At 45.0% G+C, this 21,725-nt stretch overlaps 1 protein-coding gene across 36 annotated transcripts in view; it reads left to right on the forward strand.

The window, feature by feature from the left end:
• Positions 1–21,725, forward strand: part of PLEKHA6 (pleckstrin homology domain containing A6) — a 195,331-nt gene that overhangs the window by 151,631 nt on the left and 21,975 nt on the right. For 11 of the 36 annotated variants that reach the window (XM_083445482.1, XM_083445476.1, XM_083445486.1 and 8 more), the window contains 6 exons: positions 9,303–9,371; positions 10,143–10,223; positions 10,974–11,123; positions 12,177–12,272; positions 17,104–17,215; positions 17,810–17,949. In XM_083445482.1, the coding sequence (XP_083301608.1) occupies positions 9,303–9,371; positions 10,143–10,223; positions 10,974–11,123; positions 12,177–12,272; positions 17,104–17,215; positions 17,810–17,949 (648 nt within the window). Of the gene's footprint in view, positions 1–4,761; positions 4,843–9,302; positions 9,372–10,142; positions 10,224–10,973; positions 11,124–12,176; positions 12,273–17,103; positions 17,216–17,809; positions 17,950–20,744; positions 20,895–21,725 lie in introns of all 36 variants that reach the window. The other 25 variants (XM_083445473.1, XM_083445508.1, XM_083445481.1 and 22 more) reach the window with 7 other exon arrangements.

Consider the following 21,725-nt stretch of genomic DNA (forward strand, 5'->3'; position numbering starts at 1 on the left):
GTCCTCCATATGATAGGATGACTGTTAGTCCCACAAAGAATGTGTCCCTCTTCAACAATCATTTGCCTCTTCCTCAGATTGAAGCTTTTCTTCCCCAAGACCATGATTCTCCATTATAATGGAAGAGATGGCACTGTGTGAGTGGAATGCCATTATTATGTCTACCAACCACTCTGGCTCTCTCAGGTCAGATACTGGGACCTAAAGGGAACATACTTGTTCCCTGAGGACCAGGAAGTCCTTGCACTGAGCGCACACCCATGATCTCTGTCCAACATGCACATAGTTGCATGTATGACATTCTGAACATCCCTGCTGGCTTTCTACCTGCATACTTGTTGCAGGATCATAGGATTAGATAAAGAAGGTAGAAGGGGAGGGAGGCAAACTATCTGATCTTTTCTTCATGTCTGTTCCCAACAAGAGTCTGGCTGATCAGGTGAAAAGGTGCAGATGGCACAGACTGGGGGGCGGGGAGGATGTGACCCTGGTGCTTTCAGATTCCATGGGTTCCTTGGGAATAAGGCAAGTGAAGGTCCACATGAAACCTTTAAAGGTGATGACCTTTGAAGCCCTAAACAGCCTTGGTCCTGTATACCTGAGGGAGCATCTCCACCCCCATCTTCCAGCCTGGACACTGAGGTCCAGTGCCAAGGGCCTTCTGGTGATTCCTTCACTGCGTGAATTGAGGTTACAGGGAACCAGGCAGAGGGCCTTCTCGATAGTGGCGCCTGCCCTGTGGAACGCCCTCCCAACAGATGTCAAGGCAATAAACAACTATTTTACTTTTAAAAGACAACTGAAGGTGGCCCTGTTTAGGAAAATTTTAAATGTCTGATGCTAATATTCGGTTTGGAAGCCGCCCAGAGTGGGCGGGGTATAAATAATTAATAATAATAATAATAATAACAATAATAATAATAATTACCTTTTGCCTATGAAACAGTTTGGGAGACTGATAATAGTTTGTCCATGAGTGGAAGTGAGCCCATGAGTTTTTGTGAAATTTCACTTGTTGGAATATGAGATCATTTGTATGGGTCTGTGAATATATCAAGTTTGCATATGGAGCCTTCCCAACCTGGTGCTCTGCAGATGTTTTGGCTGGGGCTGAATGGGAGTTGTAGTCCAAACCAGCTGAAGAGCAGCAGGTTGGGGAAATCTGGTATATGACATTGCGTACAAACTCAGCTATCTGACTCATTTAACCTTATCCAACTTTTGGATAGTCAAAATTGGGTTACAGTTTGGGAAAGAACAGACCAGGGTGTTATTTAAAAAAATAAAAATAAAATCATTCAGGACAGGTACTTCGTGTTTAAAATACAGGGACAAAACAGATGGTTAATCTGAGGTATTGAATAACTAAGCATCAGATATCCAACATATATGTTTTTTTGTGTAAGAATGTTTAAGAATGTAAAGGTGTGCTAACCAGAGAGAATGGTTCAGTGTGCATATGAAATGTGTGCGGCGGGGGCAGAAATCAATAATATAAAACCAGTTTTTACCATAATGGTTTTGTTAAAAAACAACAAACCCATGAATATAAAGCAGCTCAGTATACTGTGATAATTCAAATACCAAGCAACTAACCCAAACAGCCTTCCCTACAAGCTTTGCCTTGAGCTGAAACAATCTTTCATGCACATTTTGTCATGTTAAGGGACACTTGCTGACCTACCCTTAGAGAAACAGGGAAAGAAACCCCTTTTGGGAGAACATCAGCAGACGAGATTAAGCTGGATTTATATATATATATATATATATATATATATATATATATATATATATATATAATGAAATCTCATTGCAAGTCCTGATGGATGTCTGATGCTGGCCTGAAAAAGTCTGCATTTCAATAAGCAAGCCTGCTCCAGAGACAATCTCATTACATCTTTGGAGTCAGTAAATCCCCCATCAGTAGAGTAATCATGAAGATGTGCTTGTGTCTGTGTTGGACTGAAGCCACTGAGGAGGAGGCGGCACTTAAAAGTGCTCTGGGTTGGGCAGCCGTTGTTGATAGTAGGCTTTTCTCCCTATAAAAAAGGATTCTTCAAGGCTTTCCATTTCTTTCTATTCCCCTTCTGACCCACAGAGAAAGACTGATTTAAAACAGCACAATGAAATGCAACATCAGAGCCCTATTTGTTTGTTATGCCCTGGTGCCTTCTGTTTGAAAGTGCATTTTGTGTGCGTGTGTTTAGAGACAGATATAGCACCATCAGCTTCACTTGACTAATGGAGATGTATGTCAGCCAAATATCATCTGACTCTTGGGATTTTTGTTTAAGCAACTGTTTTATTATTATTACTCCATTCCATAAAACCTTATGGAGTTGGAAGGAATTACAAGATCACACACACACACACACACAGTAGTTCCAGGCACACATTGCTTCTTCCATTCTTCTTCCAGAATCAATCTGTGTAACCTAGGCTACAGTGTGCTCTGAGCATGAAGGGGATGCACAGTGGAAGGAACTCTTCAAATCAAACAGCTCCAGATGATTCAAGCAAACAAAGGCACGAAAACCAAACAAACCCTGGATCATTAGCTAATGTGTAGTAGCCCTGGAGGGAGGGATTTATTATCAAGCTCATATACGACAACCAGTGAGATTTTGTGCATGGACAAAATCTCAGGCAAAGGATCAGCTTTGGATCCTCCTTAGCTTGAGCATCACCAATTAGCTGGCTCTGCCTGCTGGTGGCTCTGGCTGCACCTACTGTTGGTCTCCTTGTCTAGTCCTAATGGGCACCAGCCTCCATTGGATAAAACCCATCCCTCCACTTCAAGTGTATCCTAATAAGGAAACTATGAATCCTCCTCTGCCAGTCCTAAAATCCTGAAAAAGGGAGCAAAGCAGATTCCCACCAGGAGCTTCAGGGGCTTATAGAGACTGGCTCAACTAGCCCTGCATGTCTGGGGAAGAGAGAAGAGGAGGGGCCTCTGGTCATCAAAGAAAGTGCTCCTGTTTAATAAGCAGAAGTAGCTGTTTGCTGAGTAAGCCCCCCTCCCAGCTGGTGGTCTTTTTGTAGGTGCATTCTGCAAAGCGTTCTCAACACAATAATAGTGCATGAAAAGGACCATTAGGTCCAGTCGTGACCAACTCTGGGGTTGTGGTGCTCATCTCGCTTTGTTGGCTGAGGGAGCCGGCGTACAGCTTCCGGGTCATGTGGACAGCATGACTAAGCCGCTTCTGGCAAACCAGAGCAGCACACAGAAACACCGTTTACCTTCCCGCCAGAGCGGTACCTATTTATCTACTTGCAGTTTGACATGCTTTCGAACTGCTAGGTTGGCAGGAGCTGGGACCGAGCAACAGGAGCTCACCCCCGCCGTGGGAATTTGAACCGCCGACCTTCTGATCGGCAAGTCCTAGGCTCTGTGGTTTAGAAATGATGCAGGTGGACTGCCACAACACTTCTGCAGGCACAAACAGTGTTGAAAGTGGGACAGCCCTGGTATTACTATGATTTTGCTTATTCATTACATTTGCATTCCACCTTTCCTCCAAGAAACTCAAGGTGGTGTATATAGTACTCCTCCTCCTTGTTTTATCCTCACAACAACCCTGCAAGGTAGATGAGGCTGAGAATCAGTAACTGGCCCAAGGTCTCCCAGTGAGCTTCATAGCCAGGTGGGGATTTGAACCCTGTTCTCCCAGGTCCTGGTCCAACACCTTAAACACCACGCCACACTGGCTCTCATTGGTGCTCTTAGGAACACAAATCACCATGAATGTGCAGTATGTATGTCTGGCGGGACCTGGAGTGAGGTACTAAGCCTCACTGGGATTTCAAAGCAGGCAGAGGGAGGCCCAAACATATCTTCACTCAAAGTCTGCCTTTTGTATCAACAAGGTAAATCTTGTAAGTACAGCTCCACCCCATCCATCATCCTATTGTTAAAGGCTGAAACTGATACGACATGGGAGATCCATGATCAGATTTCCTGATCTATATATAAAATATCTCCCTTTAAATCATTTGTGGGTGGCTGTTTGGTAGGAGCAGTAGTACTGAGGGAGGGGGTGTTTAAACTTTTGATCTACCCCCCTCCCCCGCCAAGCTGTTATTATTATGTCCCAAAATACAGCTTTGGATGGGTGTGTGATTAGGGAAATTGCATAGGGGTTGGGGGGTTGGGATGAAACATTATTTCCCCAGCACTGCTACTCCCCTGTGATGTGAATGGGCTAAGCAGAGGGTGTTATATATGATACACCCGTGTGATATGCCTCTTCGGGAAGTGTAGGGTGATGTTTTGCCCCAATCATTTCTTTTTAAAATCATTTCATTGGCATGCCCATTTGCATGGGAAAGGAGCAACTCCAGAAAAGTACATGGAGGATTTCCTCCAGATGCAAATGGTAGTTAGATGAGTGTTTGTGAGAGTGTATCAAAACCATGTTTTGTTTGGAACTATGAGGGAAGGAGGAGGAGGACTCAATTCTTCCTCCTTGCACCCCTGTAGTGGTACTCAGGCTTCGTTTCTTCATGATCCACCAAGTGCGCATTAAATGCAGCCATGCAACTAGCATCACATCTTGTTTAGCCCAGTAATCACTCTGAACATGGATGTGCTTTTCAGTCCCGTGGACTTCCTTTGGGTGTGTGACATCTGTTCTGAGGCACCGGTCTAGGTCTTAGGTCTTTTCAGATTTATATGTTAGCGGTCACACGTGTTCAAGGCTGAGCTGCAGTGGCTGTGCCTCCGCTGGCATCTTGACGTTTTTCCTTCCTTGTCTGCCGCAGATGAGCGAGAGCGAGACTTTGATCAGTATGGTGAACAGAATGGTGGAGAGCTCTTCCCCTAGGGCTCAACTGTACATGCAAGTAAGACATCACAGCAGCTCTGCCATCAACCATGCCATTCCAGCTGCTTTTGCATGGCAGAACCATTCCCTAGTGTCACCCTTCTGCACCTCACATCCGCATCCATTTGTGAGATGCCCATTCAACATCTCATTCTACAAATGACATTTATACATGGAGTCCAATAAGGCACCTGTGCCCCTGCCTGACAGTGATCCTAATTCTCTGACGAATTTTAAGTCACTCAAAATCCACATCTTAACCACAAGTTGGAGGCAGATGGGACCCTCAACATTTGTGGATCTTAATCTCAGCTGCATCAACAGCTCTGTGCCACCTTATGCCAACCTTTCTCTCTCTCTGTTCTCTGTAGATAAGATAATAAATGCATATATGGCTTAGGTTAAAACCTAAAACTTTCAGTTATGAACTGCTTGCCATGGCTTTTGGGGCTGGAGAAAAAAGCCTATCAATGGTTTGTGGGGGTGGGGGAAGACAAATTTTCCTCTTTCCTTTTGCAAAATTTAGTGCGCCCCTGGAAAATGGTTAGGTATTAATATTAGCATATGTGAACCAAGATGCTGAAGCAAACCCTGTATTTAGCGCATTGGAATTTGTGAAGTGGGATACTTAAGTTTGCATTGGTATCTCTTGCTAAGGGTAGAGAGTCCTCTACCTTATGCCCACACCCTTGCCCCAAAATAGTTTACTATAAAAATCTATGTGGATATGCTAGGATATCGAATAGGATCTATCTAGGCTCCTACCCAAGGAACATATCCGTGCATCAGATCTAGGGAGATGCTCCCTCCACAGTGGGAGCATCCACTGGGAAGCAAAATGATCAGCTTCTGTGCTTAATTTTATTAAAGGATCGTCAGTACCGAGCCTTGGAATTTACCGTAATTCAGAAATTAGTGCTGAGCTTCAGAACCCACTTGTTGTAATTATTTGTATGTTTTAAACAGAGTTTATATATGTATATAGTTTTAATTCTATTAATTATCTAATGATTGTTTCCCCCCTCTAACTTTTAGCAATTCTTGTTTTTTTCTGTAAGCCACCTTGAGTCCTGTCAGGGATAAAGGTGGGGTATAAAATAGATAATGATAATAATAACAGTCAAAGCCTTCCATAGCAAGTGCTAGGTGTGTCTATTTTTGTAGGATCTCCATGTTGGCAAGAGAAGATAATGTCTCTGAGCCATGTGGTGAGCGCCACTGGGACCAGTTCAATTGTCAGGATTATCAGTGTTCAGAAACTTTGTCTTCCTGGCAGGATTGGGATTCTTCATTTGGCCCATTAAGCAATACAGTCGGTGATATCATCATAGAAGCTGCATCTCATTGCCGTTGCAACAAGCCAACCACCATCCATTTATATCTCTAAAGCTTCAGTCATCATTTGGTCACCTTTATCACCAAAATGTACTTTCTGTTGCATTTGCTACTCTTTGTATTGTCCAGGCAGACTGTAGCAGAGCAGGCTAATGATCACTGGTTAGATGAGATCCTTGACTAAGTTTGGGGATGGGTTCAGCACTGCATTACCTGAATTTGAAAACAGAACAGCATGTTTGATGAGACGTTGTTCCTCCTATCTCCTGCTTTGTTCACAGCACTGTGCCAAATTGCCCCAGAGAGTGAGGATATTCTGACAGAAAAGTGCCACATAGCTAGAATTTGTCTAACTCCAGCTCCACCTGGGGGTGGTTTTCACCTCCTGAGAGAACGTTCTAACACAGTTTCACATCGGTGCCTTGTGAAGAGTAGTGGCCTGCACTTCTTACACATAGGAGCCAACTCCAAGGGACCAAGGTCCCTTCAGCCCCTCACCCAATAATATATTTTTTTACCCAATAAAATATTTGAGGGGTCCGCCTATCCCTCCAAGTTGATGGGCATTGCCATTCAAGTGGTGTGCGAGTGCCAAACCTGGTGATCAATTAAGTGTGGCGGGGCTTACCCACCTCTGCTCCCAATATTTTATTCAAGTTAGCTCTGCTGTCTTTACATATTGATTATCGGGGTACATATAAATATGTGATTAGCACAGATAAGGGATAGCTGGAACTGACATGAAATCTATGCTTTCCTTTGTTGTTTCATAGGATCTGTTCAGTCTTATCATTCCTCTCCTCAGGAAAATTGTGTCCCTACAGCATTGTGCCAAGTAATATAAAGCAGTCACTTACTGGGCAGAGCTTTAGCACCACCCAGGGCAAAACAATGTTCTTAAAATTATAAAATCAGGCACTGAAGATACTCAGATACAATTACCATTCTACTTTCTTGCAGGCTGTGTAGCCTAGCAAAACCAAGCCCCTCCCTCTCTCTCACGGGTCTCTCTCTCTCTCTCTCTCTCTCTCTCTCTCTCTCTCTCACACACACACACACACAAACACCCATATGGTCACGTGACATATGGCAAATTAGATTCTGAACAGGCATCTTTCCATTGCTTTTAACTACACACACAGAAAACAGCAACCACTTCCTAGTTTATAGGGGGAAAGGTATGGCTAGTGATTTAATGAACTCAGCAGTTATTGCTCAATTATTATTTTTGAGGAAAACGATGCAATCCAAAACATTGTCCATTACATTTCAAATAGGGCAGGATTTGAGTCAGCATTTAGATTTGATCCCAGCTGGAATCAACAAGATTCACAAGGGGCCTCAGACAAAGATCTTTCCCGGTCCTATATGAGATACCACATATGAACCTGGGACCTTCTGCAGGCAAAATATAGAATCACATGCCTTGCCACTGAGCTACAGCTCTTTTACCTGACAATGAAGGTGATAACAGTGTTACAGGTGCTACTTAAATGGAGAGTGACATCTGTAGCATGGTACATCATGCTCACGGAAGAGACTTTTCTCATACCGCCACTCTCTGTGTTAGAGGAGTTCCTGTTGAACAGGTTCTGCCAAGTAGCAGTTAAGAACTTATTTTCTCTTGGTGTATTATTGTAACATGGTAGCTTGCTTGATAATAATAAAACTCTGGTTCTGATGTGATGCTTTTCTTCTGTGCTGGATTGCATCAATTCTAATCAGTGCCCTCCTGTGATACTCGTACACCCCTTCTGGGTAAGTACTGCTGGATATATCACTGTTCCAGAGGGAAATGATGCAAAGCTGAGTTTTGGTTTTATGAATTCACACCAAAGGCCAATGCTCTAAAACGGCCACCTTTGACCTGGCTTTCTCTCTGCATTAGTTGTCCCGTCTGTAAAATAGTGGTTGCTCATAAGCAGGGGAGCTGGACATTGTGTGAAGAACCTCAAATCTCAACACTACAGGGCTTAATCTTGTGAAATCTATTACCCTGGGCTTGTGCAGCTTTGAAATTCAAAGCAGGAAATAAACTGGGAATAAAAGCAGAGGGTGGTGGTGTCTGACTATAATTCTGGATCAATGCAAAGTCTCAAGTTGAAAACAATACAGGATCCTTCCATGCTCTTCTTGAAGTTTCTCTTTAATCCAGCCTCCCACTTATCCTGGCCTCTCTGTTTCCTGAGGACAGGACTCTGGTTACCTGTTCATCAGCCACCCTTTTATAGCAACATCCTAGACATTGGCCCCTGTTTGGCATGTAAAGATCTGCACTGCACTGCACATGGATAGCCAACACTGCTTTTAGGCCTACAAACCCCAGCAAAAATTCTTTCTGGTCTTCCTTGTGTGCTATATACTAGCTCTGCATATATCTATTAACTAAGTTTGTGTTAGTAGATAACACGGAGCAGCTAACTTTTGGACCATAGCAATTATCACATTTAGGGGAACTCCCCCATCATCAGCCTGAATTCTGTGAGTGCCGGGCAGGCCGGGGGGAGAAGTCACATTTTTAAATCTATTCACAATTGCAGTTGCTGCGATTGTGAAGGTGAGCTGCTGTTTATGGTATGACTGGCCATGTGTAATTGCTTGGTGATCTGTAACGTAATGGAGGTTGCATGTCTAACATGCATGCATAGTAGAATAGCTGATTTGCTCATAATCTGAGCAACTGCCATTATATATATAATTGTTATAAACTTGACATCTGTAGGGATAGGAGAAAGAGCAATTCTATGCAGTTAGGAAAAGAGCAATTCTCTCACTACATTGTATGCAAGAGCTGCCTCCCTTGATGAGATGAAAGACGGCTGATTTTGAAAGATAGTGAGGAGCCTGCAGTCTAAGCTGGATAGATCCATGGGAACTGAGAAGCAGAAACCCCCAGACCACAGTGATGGAAATGCTAGGCAGCGTGTGCCTTTCCCTTCGGTTATTCTACCCAGTAAATGTTGCTTAATTAAAAAAGACTTGGTGAAAGAAGGTTGGGGCTTGAGCTGCAGGACCTGAAAACATGGAGGGCTTCCCACCCCTACGCACTAAGCAGAAGCAGCCTTGGATTTCCCCAGGGGCTTGTCATGACATGTCAACTTCAAAGGTGGAGAGAGCAGGAATGATTTGTTCCTGTTTTTGCAGGTGTCTCATTTCCCTGAAGCCTATAGAGAGTCGCTGCACACCTACAAGATAAGCGAGCAAGATACAGATGTAAGAGCACCTCCTCCCTCCCTCTTGCCTGTCTGCCTCTTCCATCCCTCCTTCAGCTGCCACCTCTCCATCCTCCACCCCTTGCAGGCTGTGCCTTCCCTCGCCATTTCTCTTGACATCAATAAACAGGCATCTATTCTGCTAGTGGAGCTGCAAGGTCCCAAGCACTTGTGGTCGCCGTCGTTCACCATCCCCGGGCTGTCGCCTTTCCTGCCCCATCCTCACCCATTGTACTCTGGGTTTGTGTTTTCATGCTGGCATCATTGTTTGTGAGTCTGCCCTGCTCGAATTGTGTAGCCCCAGCAACCGAGGCTCTAATACCTGGAGGCCAGGTTGAGATCTGTTCAAAGCAGATGAATGCCTTCTACTATGTGAACCAGGGTGGAGGACCTTTATCCAGCTCAAGGGCCACTTTTGCTCCTGAGCAACCTTCTGGGGGCCACATGCCAGTGCTGGGTGAGAACAAAGGCAAAGGGTGGGTGGAGCAATGAATCCACATCTTTGGACAGCAGGCTAGTTCCTACACACTTGCATCTTTTTCCATTCACACTTGCAATAATCTTTATCAGTGTGCAATGACACATTCTGGGGGGGGGGGGGGTGGACACCCAAGAAGAGTGCAAGGCAGGGCCAGAAGGGATGTGGCTGAGGAGGGGATGTGACCTGGGAAGAGCCCAAGAGAGACTTAGAGGGCTACATTCACTTCCCCACCCCAGACTCTGCTATGAATCTTATATTTCGCCTTTCTTTTCTCTCTGTCCTCCATGAAAGAAGCTCCTGGGAAAGCTCTGTGAGCAAAACAAGGTGATGAGGGAACAGGAGAGGCTGGTGCAGCAACTTCGTGCAGAGAAGGTAAGGGGCGTGTATCATAGCACACTTAATGCCATAGGCAAGCTGCTTTCTGATTTTTGGCCAACTTTCCAGAGGCTTTTTGAGGCTGGAACCTTATTGCATTTGCTAGGCTGTGGGCATCATCAAGAGGTTGTTATTTTTGTGGCAAATGTTTCCAGTTTCCCCAAAATAGGAGGCGGAGATGCTAAAAGTGGCCTTTGTAGCAGGAGTATTGCTCATAGAGGGCTGTATCCAACAAAGTCATCCCGTTGGTGCAAGGACCTCTGCTGTACCTCTCTTCTTCCTGTGTGCCTCCCCAAATCTGCTTTCCCCCCAACCCTGCAGAGCAGGTCTGGGGGCAGGCACATGAGGAGAGAAGTGGGAGAGGAAGTCCTATTGCACAGGCAGAAAGAAATTTCAGGAAAATGTCTTCATGCAACACCAGTATGTATGTGTGGTGGAGGTTATTGCGGGGGGGGGGGGTGACCAAGTGACCTACATCTCTGAATGCTGTGGAAGAAGGCATGTCTAGATGAGCAGAGGAGCAAGTCCAACTCAGCCTGCACCTGAACTTTATAGCCTTCAACCCAGTTCAGTTGCAATAATGCTTTGTCCTACAGAACAAGTGATGGTTTTAGAAATAAGACCCAGAAAGGCTGAATGCCGAAAGCCAGAAAAAGAATTTTAACTATACCCTAGTCTGCTGAGTTCCAGATTGCTTCCTAACCATCAGCTTAAAAAAAAAAATTCCTTACTCTTCTCTTCACTTAGGAAAGTCTGGAGAGTGCATTGATGGGGACACACCAGGAGCTAGAGATGTTTGGGAGCCAACCAGCCTACCCCGAAAAACTGCTGCACAAGAAGGAATCCCTCCAGAACCAGTTGATCAATATTCGGGTGGAGCTGTCCCAAGCCAGCACGGTAATAAAGAAAATGCCCTGCTTATTCTTGCAGAAATCCCAGACACTCAGGAGCCTTCAGGGATCAAGAACAATGGTGGTGGAGGTGGTGGAGGGAAAATACATACTTGGTCCCTGTTGATCAAGTATATTTGACCCATCCAAACATGCACTGCCACTACCATGCTCAGCTGTGCCCAATAAGCTTGCTGTTAAATGGAGCAGAGAGCACAGCCCAGCCTATGGTTTGTGTGCAGCCTGCATGGCAGAATAGTGCAAAGGCGGCCCTCTCTTCTACATGGGCTTTGCCCTACAGTATTTAATGCTTCTGCAGCAGCACGAGCTGCATCAGTGGAGCCTGTGTCTCCAGCTGAGCTGAGCCTGCATGGGCTGCCTGCTCTTGTTGCATTGCCAACGCTGGTGCTGCATGTGTCAGGGGAAACCTGGGGATGAAGAGAGGAATGCTTTGTGGGCTTGGCATTGCACAATAAATCTTTCTTTTGTCTCTCTGTTTCATTTCCTTTTTCTCTTATTTTAAAAAAAAGGAAGAGAGAGTGAGAGAGAAGAAAGCTTCTTTCAGCCCAATGAGAAGGTGCAATAGCACCCAAATTGAACCCCTCTGGTTCATGAGTGCATGCTGTGAGTTTGCTCTGTGCAAAACACATGGGGAGAACTGGGGGAAACCTCCTGTTCATTTCACTTTGAGTGAAGTCCTCTTTTCTGTTCTCATTGTATGTCCATTAGCTTCCCCCAGCGCACAAATATCATGCCAGTTTGTGTCTTCCAGAATGCAGCAATTAAATGCTAGCATGGGAAGCATACAAGGGTGATCTTTGTCCTCCAAAGAAGCTATTTGGAAGACAACAGTTTCTACCAATGCAGCTATCGCCTCCTAGGTGAAGATTTACTCTGTACTGTGGTGCACAGCCAGGCTGGGCTGGCATCCAAATGGATGGCTCGGTAGTTAGTTAGCGTTTTTAATATTACTTAGTACCTCTGCACTCCAGGGACATGGAGAGGAGATTGCAAGTGAGTGTGTTGGTATCTTGATGGGACTGTTTGCAAATCCCCACAGGCTTTGGCCAACAGCACCATAGAATATGAGAACCTGGAGGGTGAGGTGTCAGCCTTGCATGATGACCTGTGGGAACAGCTGAACTTGGACATCCAGGTGAGAGAACGAAACCTCCAGACCACCTGCGTTTAAGGAAAATGCTAGAGAATCCAGAGCAAAACTGAGCACAGACCTGTGGGGATGTCTAAGCATTTGTTGAGAGACAGATTTGATCATGGTTCTCTTCTTATAAAGTTGTAAACAAAAGAATAAAACCACCTGTATTCAGTTCAGTGGTACCTCAGTTTAAGAACAGTCCTGTTTAAGAACGATTCGGTTTACAAACTCTGTTAAACCTGGAAGTAATGTCCCAGTTTGCAAACTTTACCTCGGTCTAAGAATGGAATCCAAATGGTGGAAGAGCACCGGCGGCGGGAGGCCTCATTAGGGAAAGCGTGCCTCGGTTTAAGAATGGTTTCGGTTTAAGAACGGACTTCCGGAACGGATTAAGTTCGTAAACTGAGGTACCACTGTACAGTTATCATTTCGCATAATTAAGCCATCATTCTCACACATCCATCCTTAAGAAATACTGACTATTGGACTGGGCTGCTTTTCCTAGATGCAAGTAAAAACATCAGAGCCAGATTTTAAGCGTTATGCATGTATGTGCACCTAAAATACTGTGCACTACTACCATGACCAGTCACACCTATTATGCATGCACAAAACAATTATGTGAAGAGCTGGCATGTGGTGTTTAATGGACCCATGTGCAAACTTTCATATAACTACTGGTGTGCAAATCCTATGTGGAAATATGTTAAGAGAGACTCCAGTGCAGACAATTTTGATCTCTCCTACAGTAGTTGTTAATACAGAAGCCCCACATTTGCATTTAGTTGTCATTGCTCCCAGTGTTTGCTTTGGGAGATTTTTGATTGGGTTTTCCTAACGTAGAGCCTTATATTTCCCCAAACTAGGGTCCACCTTCTTAACTATACCCTACCAACTCTGGATTTATGCAACTTCTGCTAGGCATCTCTGACCCTTTCTTCTGTAATTCCGCATTTTAAAGCAGCCAAGAAATTACGTAGACATATGATGGGGTTGTAGTCTGTTCTTCAGTTCCAATATGGGCTCCATTACCTCTTTGTTTGGAATTAGCTGGAAAGAAAATTGCTGGTGCTGGGATGCATCTCACTGATGACCTGCCAGAAGCAGCTTCACAGTAGTGCTTAATTATCCTTAGAAGCCTTGTAAACAGGGGGCCAATGTTGCCCAATCCAGCTTCCCACCCCTCTTGCTATGCAAGTCCCTTTGCTGTCATTCTGAAAAGGCAGATGGTGAGATATGGGAGACGCTGAAGCAGAAAGCAGGCACAGAGGTTGGCTTGCTGATGTTGTCCGTGTCATTGACACCAGATAGAGTAATGATGTCTAATCCTTGCTTCCCTTCCGATGTAAACGACACTTGACCTTCTCGCTGCCACACTGAATGAAGGCATTGTTTTCCTTCCTTGCTCTGAGGTCCGCTTAGTCTCCAGACTCCACACATTTAAGCACCTACCAGATTTCTGTGAAACTCTGTCTCTGTGTGTGCGCACGTTCAGTGCAAATAGAAAACCTTCTGTTCTTAGTATTTATTTGCAAAGGTGCGGAAGTGGAAACAAACAGCTCTTAACCCTCTGTTGTCATCCCCCAGCACACACTCAAATGGTGTGAGGAATGTGGGAGTTGAGTCGACAGGCCTTCTATTGGTCCTTGTCTAAAAAGCAAAGGGTTCAGTGTTCCTGCTCTGGCAGATGTGGCCAGAGTTCACTTAATTGCAGGAGTGCTTTGGGGAAGAGGATGCTTGCCTTGACCCTAGGAAGCATCACCACAGAATCATGTGTGGAAGATGCCACCATCAGGGTGAATTCAAACACTGAGTTGAGCATGTGGTACAGGCTGCACACAGGTATGCGCAGAGGAAATGGCTTGTTTGAAACTTATGTATGCATCAAAATTTCCTTCCACGTGCAAAATTAGTAATTCCACTAGAGCAGACAGCTAGGCTAGAAGTCTTCTCCATGATCTGCAGCTAGCCACATGCGTATCTGAAGTACAACAGGCAGGTAAGGACTGTTCACCATTTCCTTTGGCGGATGACCCACTTTTAAGGATCCCATATACTCTGAAGTAAGTCCCATTTAGTTTAGTGAGACTTCTAAAAAATGCTTGCGATTGCAAGCTTAAGGGCAAACTAGATAAGATGGTGGAGGAATCCATTACTGGATCGCCTGTGACTGTTCCGCCACCCACCCACACTCCTTCCATCCTCCCCTAAATTATATCCTGCATCCTTCCCCCCCCCCCATGAAAAAAGAACTCAAAGCAGGTTTGAACAAATAAGTTACAACTAACCATATTAAAACACTAAAACGTAATCATAGCATGAAATCACTTCTTTCACTTCATTTATTCCAGAAGTTTGCATCCCAGAGTGTTATAAAACAGATCACTCTTCATTGAAGAGGGTCTGTTGTGTGCCTAGCAATTTATTGCTGTTTGTGTCCTGCCTGAGAGTAATTAATTCTGGAACAGCTCCAGAGGGAGGGAGAGATGTTGTGATAGAGCAGGGGGTGGCTCTCGCAGTATGCCCTGCTTGCAGTCCTGGAGTCTGCAGCCCTCCACAGCTGGAGAACATCCAGCATCTGTTCCAAAGTGGCATAAATATCCAGGCCAGGATGTTTGTGAGTGGTTCTTTCAAAGGGAAAGCAGGAGCTCTGCTAGCTCCTGATGGAACTAATTGATTGTAATGGTAGAAAGAGCAGGCGATGTCTGTGCTTTAGCTGGAAGGATGATGTGCTCGGCCTGTTCTCATGTTTTAAGTGATAAGCCTGTGCTTGTATGCAGCCTTGTTCACTGAGCAATTACAATGGGTTTTAAACTCCTGCGGTAACCATTTCGTTTCTGGTTTGTCCGCGCACACATTTCCAATCTGATCCGATTCATCATCCTGATTTGAACTGTAATCTCTGTGCTTCAATGGAATAATAAGATCAGAATATTTATGGCTGAGAGTTGGGTGAGCAGGACGTCTCCCAGGTGTGTGCAAAAGCTACATCTGCACAGATTCTCATGAAAAGTGGAACAGGAAAGCAAAAAAATGCCTGTGTGTATCCTCTGTGTTATGGACTGTGCTGTGCTAAAAAGGGGAAGGACCGCAAACGCTGTTTTTAAAACTACTTGCACACTCGTAGCAATTTAGTGTAGTTTGCTCAAACTTTACTACTTGAGTCTGTGAGTTTATGGAAAATTTGTCGTACTGGGGCAGAAATTGCGATGTGGCAGGAAAACAGATAAAGGCAGGTGAATATATGAGACTAGAAACACATGGTGGAGTGGCAAGGTATTCTTGCGAGACATGCACTCTCAGCACTGATGCTGGTTGTACATGCAAATACATAGGTCTGAGCCATTTCCATATCCTGAGCTTGAAACTTGTTTGCTTTAAGAAGGAAAAAAGAAAGCAGCAGTTTCCAACAATCAACATTTTGAACCGGTTTTTGCACTCACAGAATCACTAAGACAAGAGTCTTCAGTATGTAACTTCTGTCCCTGGGATGCTAAGCAACATCCCAATTTTTTAAGGGGTGGGAAATAGGGATTCTGGGCCAGTTGCATTGTTTTCATAAACCTCACTACTGATTTCTAAAGCACTCTGGGCTGATCCTTGCATGCCAGCTGGCTGCTTTCTTTTTCTGCATCTCAGTTGTCCCTGGGCCTGGGGAAATGTAATGTGTGAGCAGGCAGTGAACTGGAGCTACATGGATACACTCTGCTGTGATTGCAGCTGTTCCAAAAAGTGTTGCTGCACTTGTAGAACCCAGAGCAGAATATATGTAGTGCATTATTGCTGCTTCACATGTTATAGTTCTCTATGCAGTTCTGCAATCAGGGACAATTAGGGGGCCAGGTCTTGGAGCGCTCTTCGAACTCAGATATAAACATTCACAACTGCCTGGATGATTATATCAGTGTTCTGATAGCTTGTTTCTTCACAGTGATTTTTCAATTTGCACTCTTGTTTGAAACTGTACAAACTTCTGATTATAGGCTGCTCATCGGCTTCCTTGATAAGAGGAGCAGTTGCCCAGGGTTGTCATAGCAAAGTGTGCCTTCTGCAGAAGCTAGGCTAAGCTTGGAGAAAAAGATCTATTTGGGATTACGGAAGCTTGTAAAAGTGGCAATTTTTGCCAAGAGAAATTGAGTGGGTACTTAAATCCCCCTTCCTCCAGCCTCTTTTCCCATTGCAGGGTTCTAGCTGTATACGTAGAAGTGTCAATCAGGGATAGCTAATCTGTGGCCCTCCTCCTGTCGTTGGCAGTGGCGGACCTAAATCTGGGGGGAAATATATACAACAAAAAAAGTAATCAATTTGACTCAGATCAATGTGGCTCACAAATTTTAAGCAATGTGGATTAAATTGCTTCTGGGGCCCTTCTGGGATTAGGGGCCCTGAAGCCTAAGTTTCATTCGTTTCATAGTAGATTTGCCCCTGGTTGTTGGACTCCAGGACTCATCAGCCCCAGACAGCATAGCCAGTGGTTAGGGATGATGGGAGTTCTAGTCCAACAACATAAGGTTAGCCACCTCTTATATAAAGGGGAATGTACAGTTTTTACCTAAAAGAAATAGAAACATAGGAAACTGCCTTGTAGCAAGACAGATCATGGCTCCAGCTACCTCGGAGTTGCTTGCGGTGACTGGAAGCAGCAATCCAGGTTTTCAGACAGGGGTAGTCCCCAGCCCAACCTGAAGACTGCAAGGATTGAATTTGGGACCTTCTTGCATGCAAAGCAGATGCTCTACTGATAAGCTACACCCCCCCCCCCCCCAAGGATCAAGTTCAGGAAGCAGTGCTAGTTTACTTACTATTATTTTGGGTGCTTTGGCCCTTTCAGAATGAAATGCTCAACCGGCAAATCCAGAAGGAGATCTGGCGGATCCAGGATGTGATGGAGGGGCTGAGGAAGAACAACCCATCTCGGGGCACAGACACAGCAAAGCACAGGGGTAAGTGCAATGCCTTTTATTTGCAGGCTCTTTGGAGTTGCAGGCAGAAGTATTGGCTTGTTATCTCAATATCTGCCCCTCCTTCCACAATGCGTACAGCCAAAATTTGCTATCTGCCACCTGGAAATGTTTTGCAACCAGGATAGGAGTGTCATTTATCACAATCTATTTGAAGAGTGGCACTGTCATTTAGATCAGGGGTAAGCAGAAGATAGATCAGGAACTAATGGTAGATTGCTGTGTAATTGGCTGTGCATCAGCAAGAGTTTTGTAGAATCATAGAGTTGGAAGGGACCCTACAACTCCCTGTGCCATAAACCACACCAGTCCATTTGCCAACAGCATGACAACCAGGACATAGGTGCAGGAGGGCAGGACAGTCTCTGCATCAGTCTGGAGTTGGCACAAGACCTATATCAGGACCAATATCATCATAACTTTCCTTTGTTTTCAGATCTGCCAAGGAAGGTTCAGTTCCTCCCTCCACCACACACACACTTTCCGTTCGCCTCTCTAGGTGGTCCCTTTCCTGCTGATCCATCTATCAGTTGGTTTGCATGAATGGCTTACCTTTTCCATGTTATTTTTCCGCAGTATCCCTTGGCCCATCAGGAACCTACAGCTCCAACAGCCCAGCCAGCCCTTTGAGCTCAGCCAGCCTCACCAGTCCCCTGAGCCCTTTCTCTCTTGTGTCGGGATCCCAGAGCTCCCCTACTAAGCAAGGCAGCAACGAGGTGAGCCAATTTATCATTGCCCAGGGCAGCCTGAATGAAGATGCAGCAAAATGGGAGAGGGGGAAGTGTTCCCAGTCGTGGCCAAGATGCTCTCGTAACACTTCTGTTTCCAGGATTATCGTTCCACCAGTAGGTGGCAACCCAGGCCTTGCTCTGGCATGGGTGATGGAGGCTGCAATACATTTTTTCAGAAGAAAATCGAAGGGGCCCTGGCAATAGACCCAATCATTTAAAGATCGTAATATTGGCTTAAACACCTTGAAACTCTGGGTGCTTCCAGACTTCCAGTCCCCCTGCTCCCAGTTGGAATAGTAGTTCTAAACCAAGATATGCAATAGGAGGGGAGATAAAGAAAAGGTTGGTATAGCAGGGTAGCACTAACCTTACTCATTTGATATTCCTGTAGCTGTGTTGATCCTTCTAGTTTCAAGACTATAAGTATTCAGCAAAGGGATTGGCCACTTGAAGTATAGATTCCAGGTAACTGGCACTCTGATACAGCAGACCAATCACCTGCAGCACCCATTAAAATTTAACACAATTTGTGCTTGTGCTCACCTTTTTTAAAAAAAGTCCTTTAGAATCAAAAGACCCAAAGCTGATCACTATACTTATTTATTTAACAGGATTTGTATATTGTTTAATCAACAAAAATCTCTAAGCGGTTTACATAACACAATTTAAAATATACATAAGAAAATACTACTAAAACCATACTGTAAAACTAATTGACGTAAAATAGATCAAAATATAGATAAAATCAGTAGTGTTGAAACAAATGTGCACAATGCAGTGTGCACACGTCGAGGCAGACTTGCCTAAACAAAAAAATGGTTTAAGCTGGTGCTGAATACAGTACCACAGGCGTTCTTGCCCACAGCAGAGAGTAGGCACTGCCGCTCTAAAGGACCAGTTCTTTTCAAGAGCAAAATACCCGTTATGTGACACTTATAAAAGTGGCCTTTATGCAGATCAAAGCAGTCAGGTGGACACATAGGGGTAAGACAACCCCTCAAGTAGACTGAATTATGTGATAGATGATATAGCCACTTTCACTGCTCTGCTGGCTTTTATTTGGGAAACTGCAGCAATGAGCAATTAGGATAATTATTTGAAGGCTTTTTACTCTGCAACAAGACTCCCTCCCTTCTTCCATTATGTCTGCTCACTTATCGAGTTACTAATCCTGAATCATTGCTGGTATCATTGCAGAGCATTAGGCAAGGGCCATAGCTGATTGATAGAGAATCTGTTTGGCATTCACAAAGTCCCAGGTTCAAGCCCTGGCATCACCAGGAAGGGCTGCCAAGAACTCCTATCTGAAACCCTCGAAAGCTGCTACCAATATTGAGCTAGAATGACCAGCGGTATGATTCCGTATAGAGCAGCGCTATATTTTCCTGGTGAAATTGCTCCTATTGTGTGTGTTTTTCGGGTGGGGGGAAATAATGTGGGCACAGCCTTTGTGAGCCATTCATCTCAACGCCACATCAGCAACTATTTTAAAGAAGATTGATAGCACAGAGAAAAGCTGCTACACAAGCAGCTCTTCATGTAGTGATAGCTGCCTTAGGATGCAATGTGAATTGGTCTTCACGTGATGCACATAAAAATGGCAAGAAGAAGAAGAAGAGAAGAAGAGTTTGGATTTGTTATCCCGCCTTTCACTCCCTTTAAGGAGTCTCAAAGCGGCTAACAATCTCCTTTCCCTTCCTCCCCCACAACAAACACTCTGTGAGGTGAGTGGGGCTGAGAGACTTCAAAGAAGTGTGACTGGCCCAAGGTCACCCAGCAGCTGCATGTGGAGGAGCGGGGAAGCGAACCCGGTTCCCCAGATTATGAGACTACCGCTCTTAACCACTACACCACACTGGCTCTCACACTGGCAAGGTGCTCAGATATGACAGCAGCTGACATGCACCTTAGGCTGGGATACTTCAAGCACCCTAAAACTTTGGAATGATTCAGTTTCAGTAGTTATGAGTTGGTGGGAGATTAGCAACTTCTTTTACTGCTACAACCTCTGCCTAAATAGAAGTCTGATTCAATAGATTGGGCCAAAAGGCATTGGACAATTATATATGGTACTTCCTATGCTACTTCCATGCCTATAAAAGGCATTGCAGATACTGGCATATCGTATTCCAACTTGTACAAATGACCAAATGCAATGAGGCAAATAGCCGATGGATGGGCATCTTTATTTTTTGGTCACTCTGGCTCCATCTGTCATTGAACCTAAATTTCTGCCCCAAATCAACCATCAACCCCAGACCCACTCATGTTCCACCCCCATGCATGTTTTGGGGGGTATCATTTTCTGTGTTCCCGAAAGCTTGGGATTTCAGCACGTATGCAATCACCATTGGGTCATTCAAACCTACAGCAGTTGTGTCTATAGATATAAGTTCACATTGTGGGGCAAGCAGCAGACTGCAAGGATCATAAAATATCTGCATTTTGGACAATGTGCCTTGAAAGAGATGCATTCTTATTTTTTGAAATGGCAGATATTTTGGAAGCGGCTGAAAATCCCCTCGCAGTTTGTGCCTTTGGTCCAGTAACACCAGGCTCATCCCAGGCTTGCGTGGCTCGATGTTGGGTTGCCCAGCATGAAGAGAGAGGCCGGCCATTTGGCGTTGGGGCTCCTGGGTGCTCGGTTGCAGCTGTGCCCTGTCCTGGGTGTAACACCTGTCTCTGTTGGAGTCTTTGTCTCACTAATTCTCTTTTCCTTCCCCTTTTCACAGTTTCTCTGCTCTTACTCCTAACACTTCTCAGCTTCCTCTCCACTTCAGGAGCCCGGTCCACCTCGACCTCCCCTCCCCAAATCATATGTGCCCTTGGAATCTCCTCCGACTGTCCCTCCGCTCCCTACCGAAAGCCGTCTCTGGCCGTATCCTAACTCCCCTTCCTGGCAGCAAAGCAGCGAGGCGAAGAGGGGACAGGTATCAAAATGGAGTTTGAGAGCTGGAGGCATGCTCTATCCTTTGCCACACTCACCTGGAACTGGGGAGGGATGTGGAGCCAGGTGCGGGAGCAGCTTGTGGGGAGGAGCCATGCTGTGTCATTGTCGTGTCCTGCAACAGTGCAGGGATAGGGTTAGGCAGTGCAGTGCTGGTGAACCCACACTGCCCAACCCTTTCACCATCCTGGTACATGGTAATGGGACTGGTGCCCAGAGACCAGGACCACAGCACTACCACCTCTCCCCACCAGCTGCTCCTAGCCGGATGGTTAACCAGCCATCTTTCTCAAGCAACCTATGCTCCCTGAAGCCCATTACATGATATTTTTCCTACGTGTAGATTTTGCCTAGGTATGAAAAATGTCATCTGCCAAACAGCCTTTGGGGCAAGTTGCCTTTTTGAGAATGTCAGAAGCTACATCCTCTCAATGGCAGGTTGTGATGTACCCTAATCATGGATGAGAACAGAAGGCAAGAGTGGGACACAGATTTCAAATCAGAGACTTAGGCTGGAGACACACAATATTTTTTTCTTTTCTTTTCTTCAGAGAGCTGAAGCCATCTTGAAAGAGAAATTGCTGCTTGGTGTGCTTCCTTAACTGGTGTTTGCTTTTGGTGAAGTGGTTTTGTGGGTTTTTGAAACAACTGAAAAACCTGTGAAACCTTTTTGACCAGTGGCAATAATGAGACAAAAGAACTATTAAATGTACATGCAAAGCAATGCCTTTGTCAGACTCCCTTCATCTCTCTCAAAAATGACTGTCTGCCTCCAGCCTTAGATTGCAATTCTGTGGCCGCAATTGATTGTGGC

Source organism: Podarcis tiliguerta (assembly GCF_965153285.1).
Source record: "Podarcis tiliguerta genome assembly, chromosome: 6".
In the NCBI taxonomy this organism is placed as follows: domain Eukaryota; kingdom Metazoa; phylum Chordata; class Lepidosauria; order Squamata; family Lacertidae; genus Podarcis; species Podarcis tiliguerta.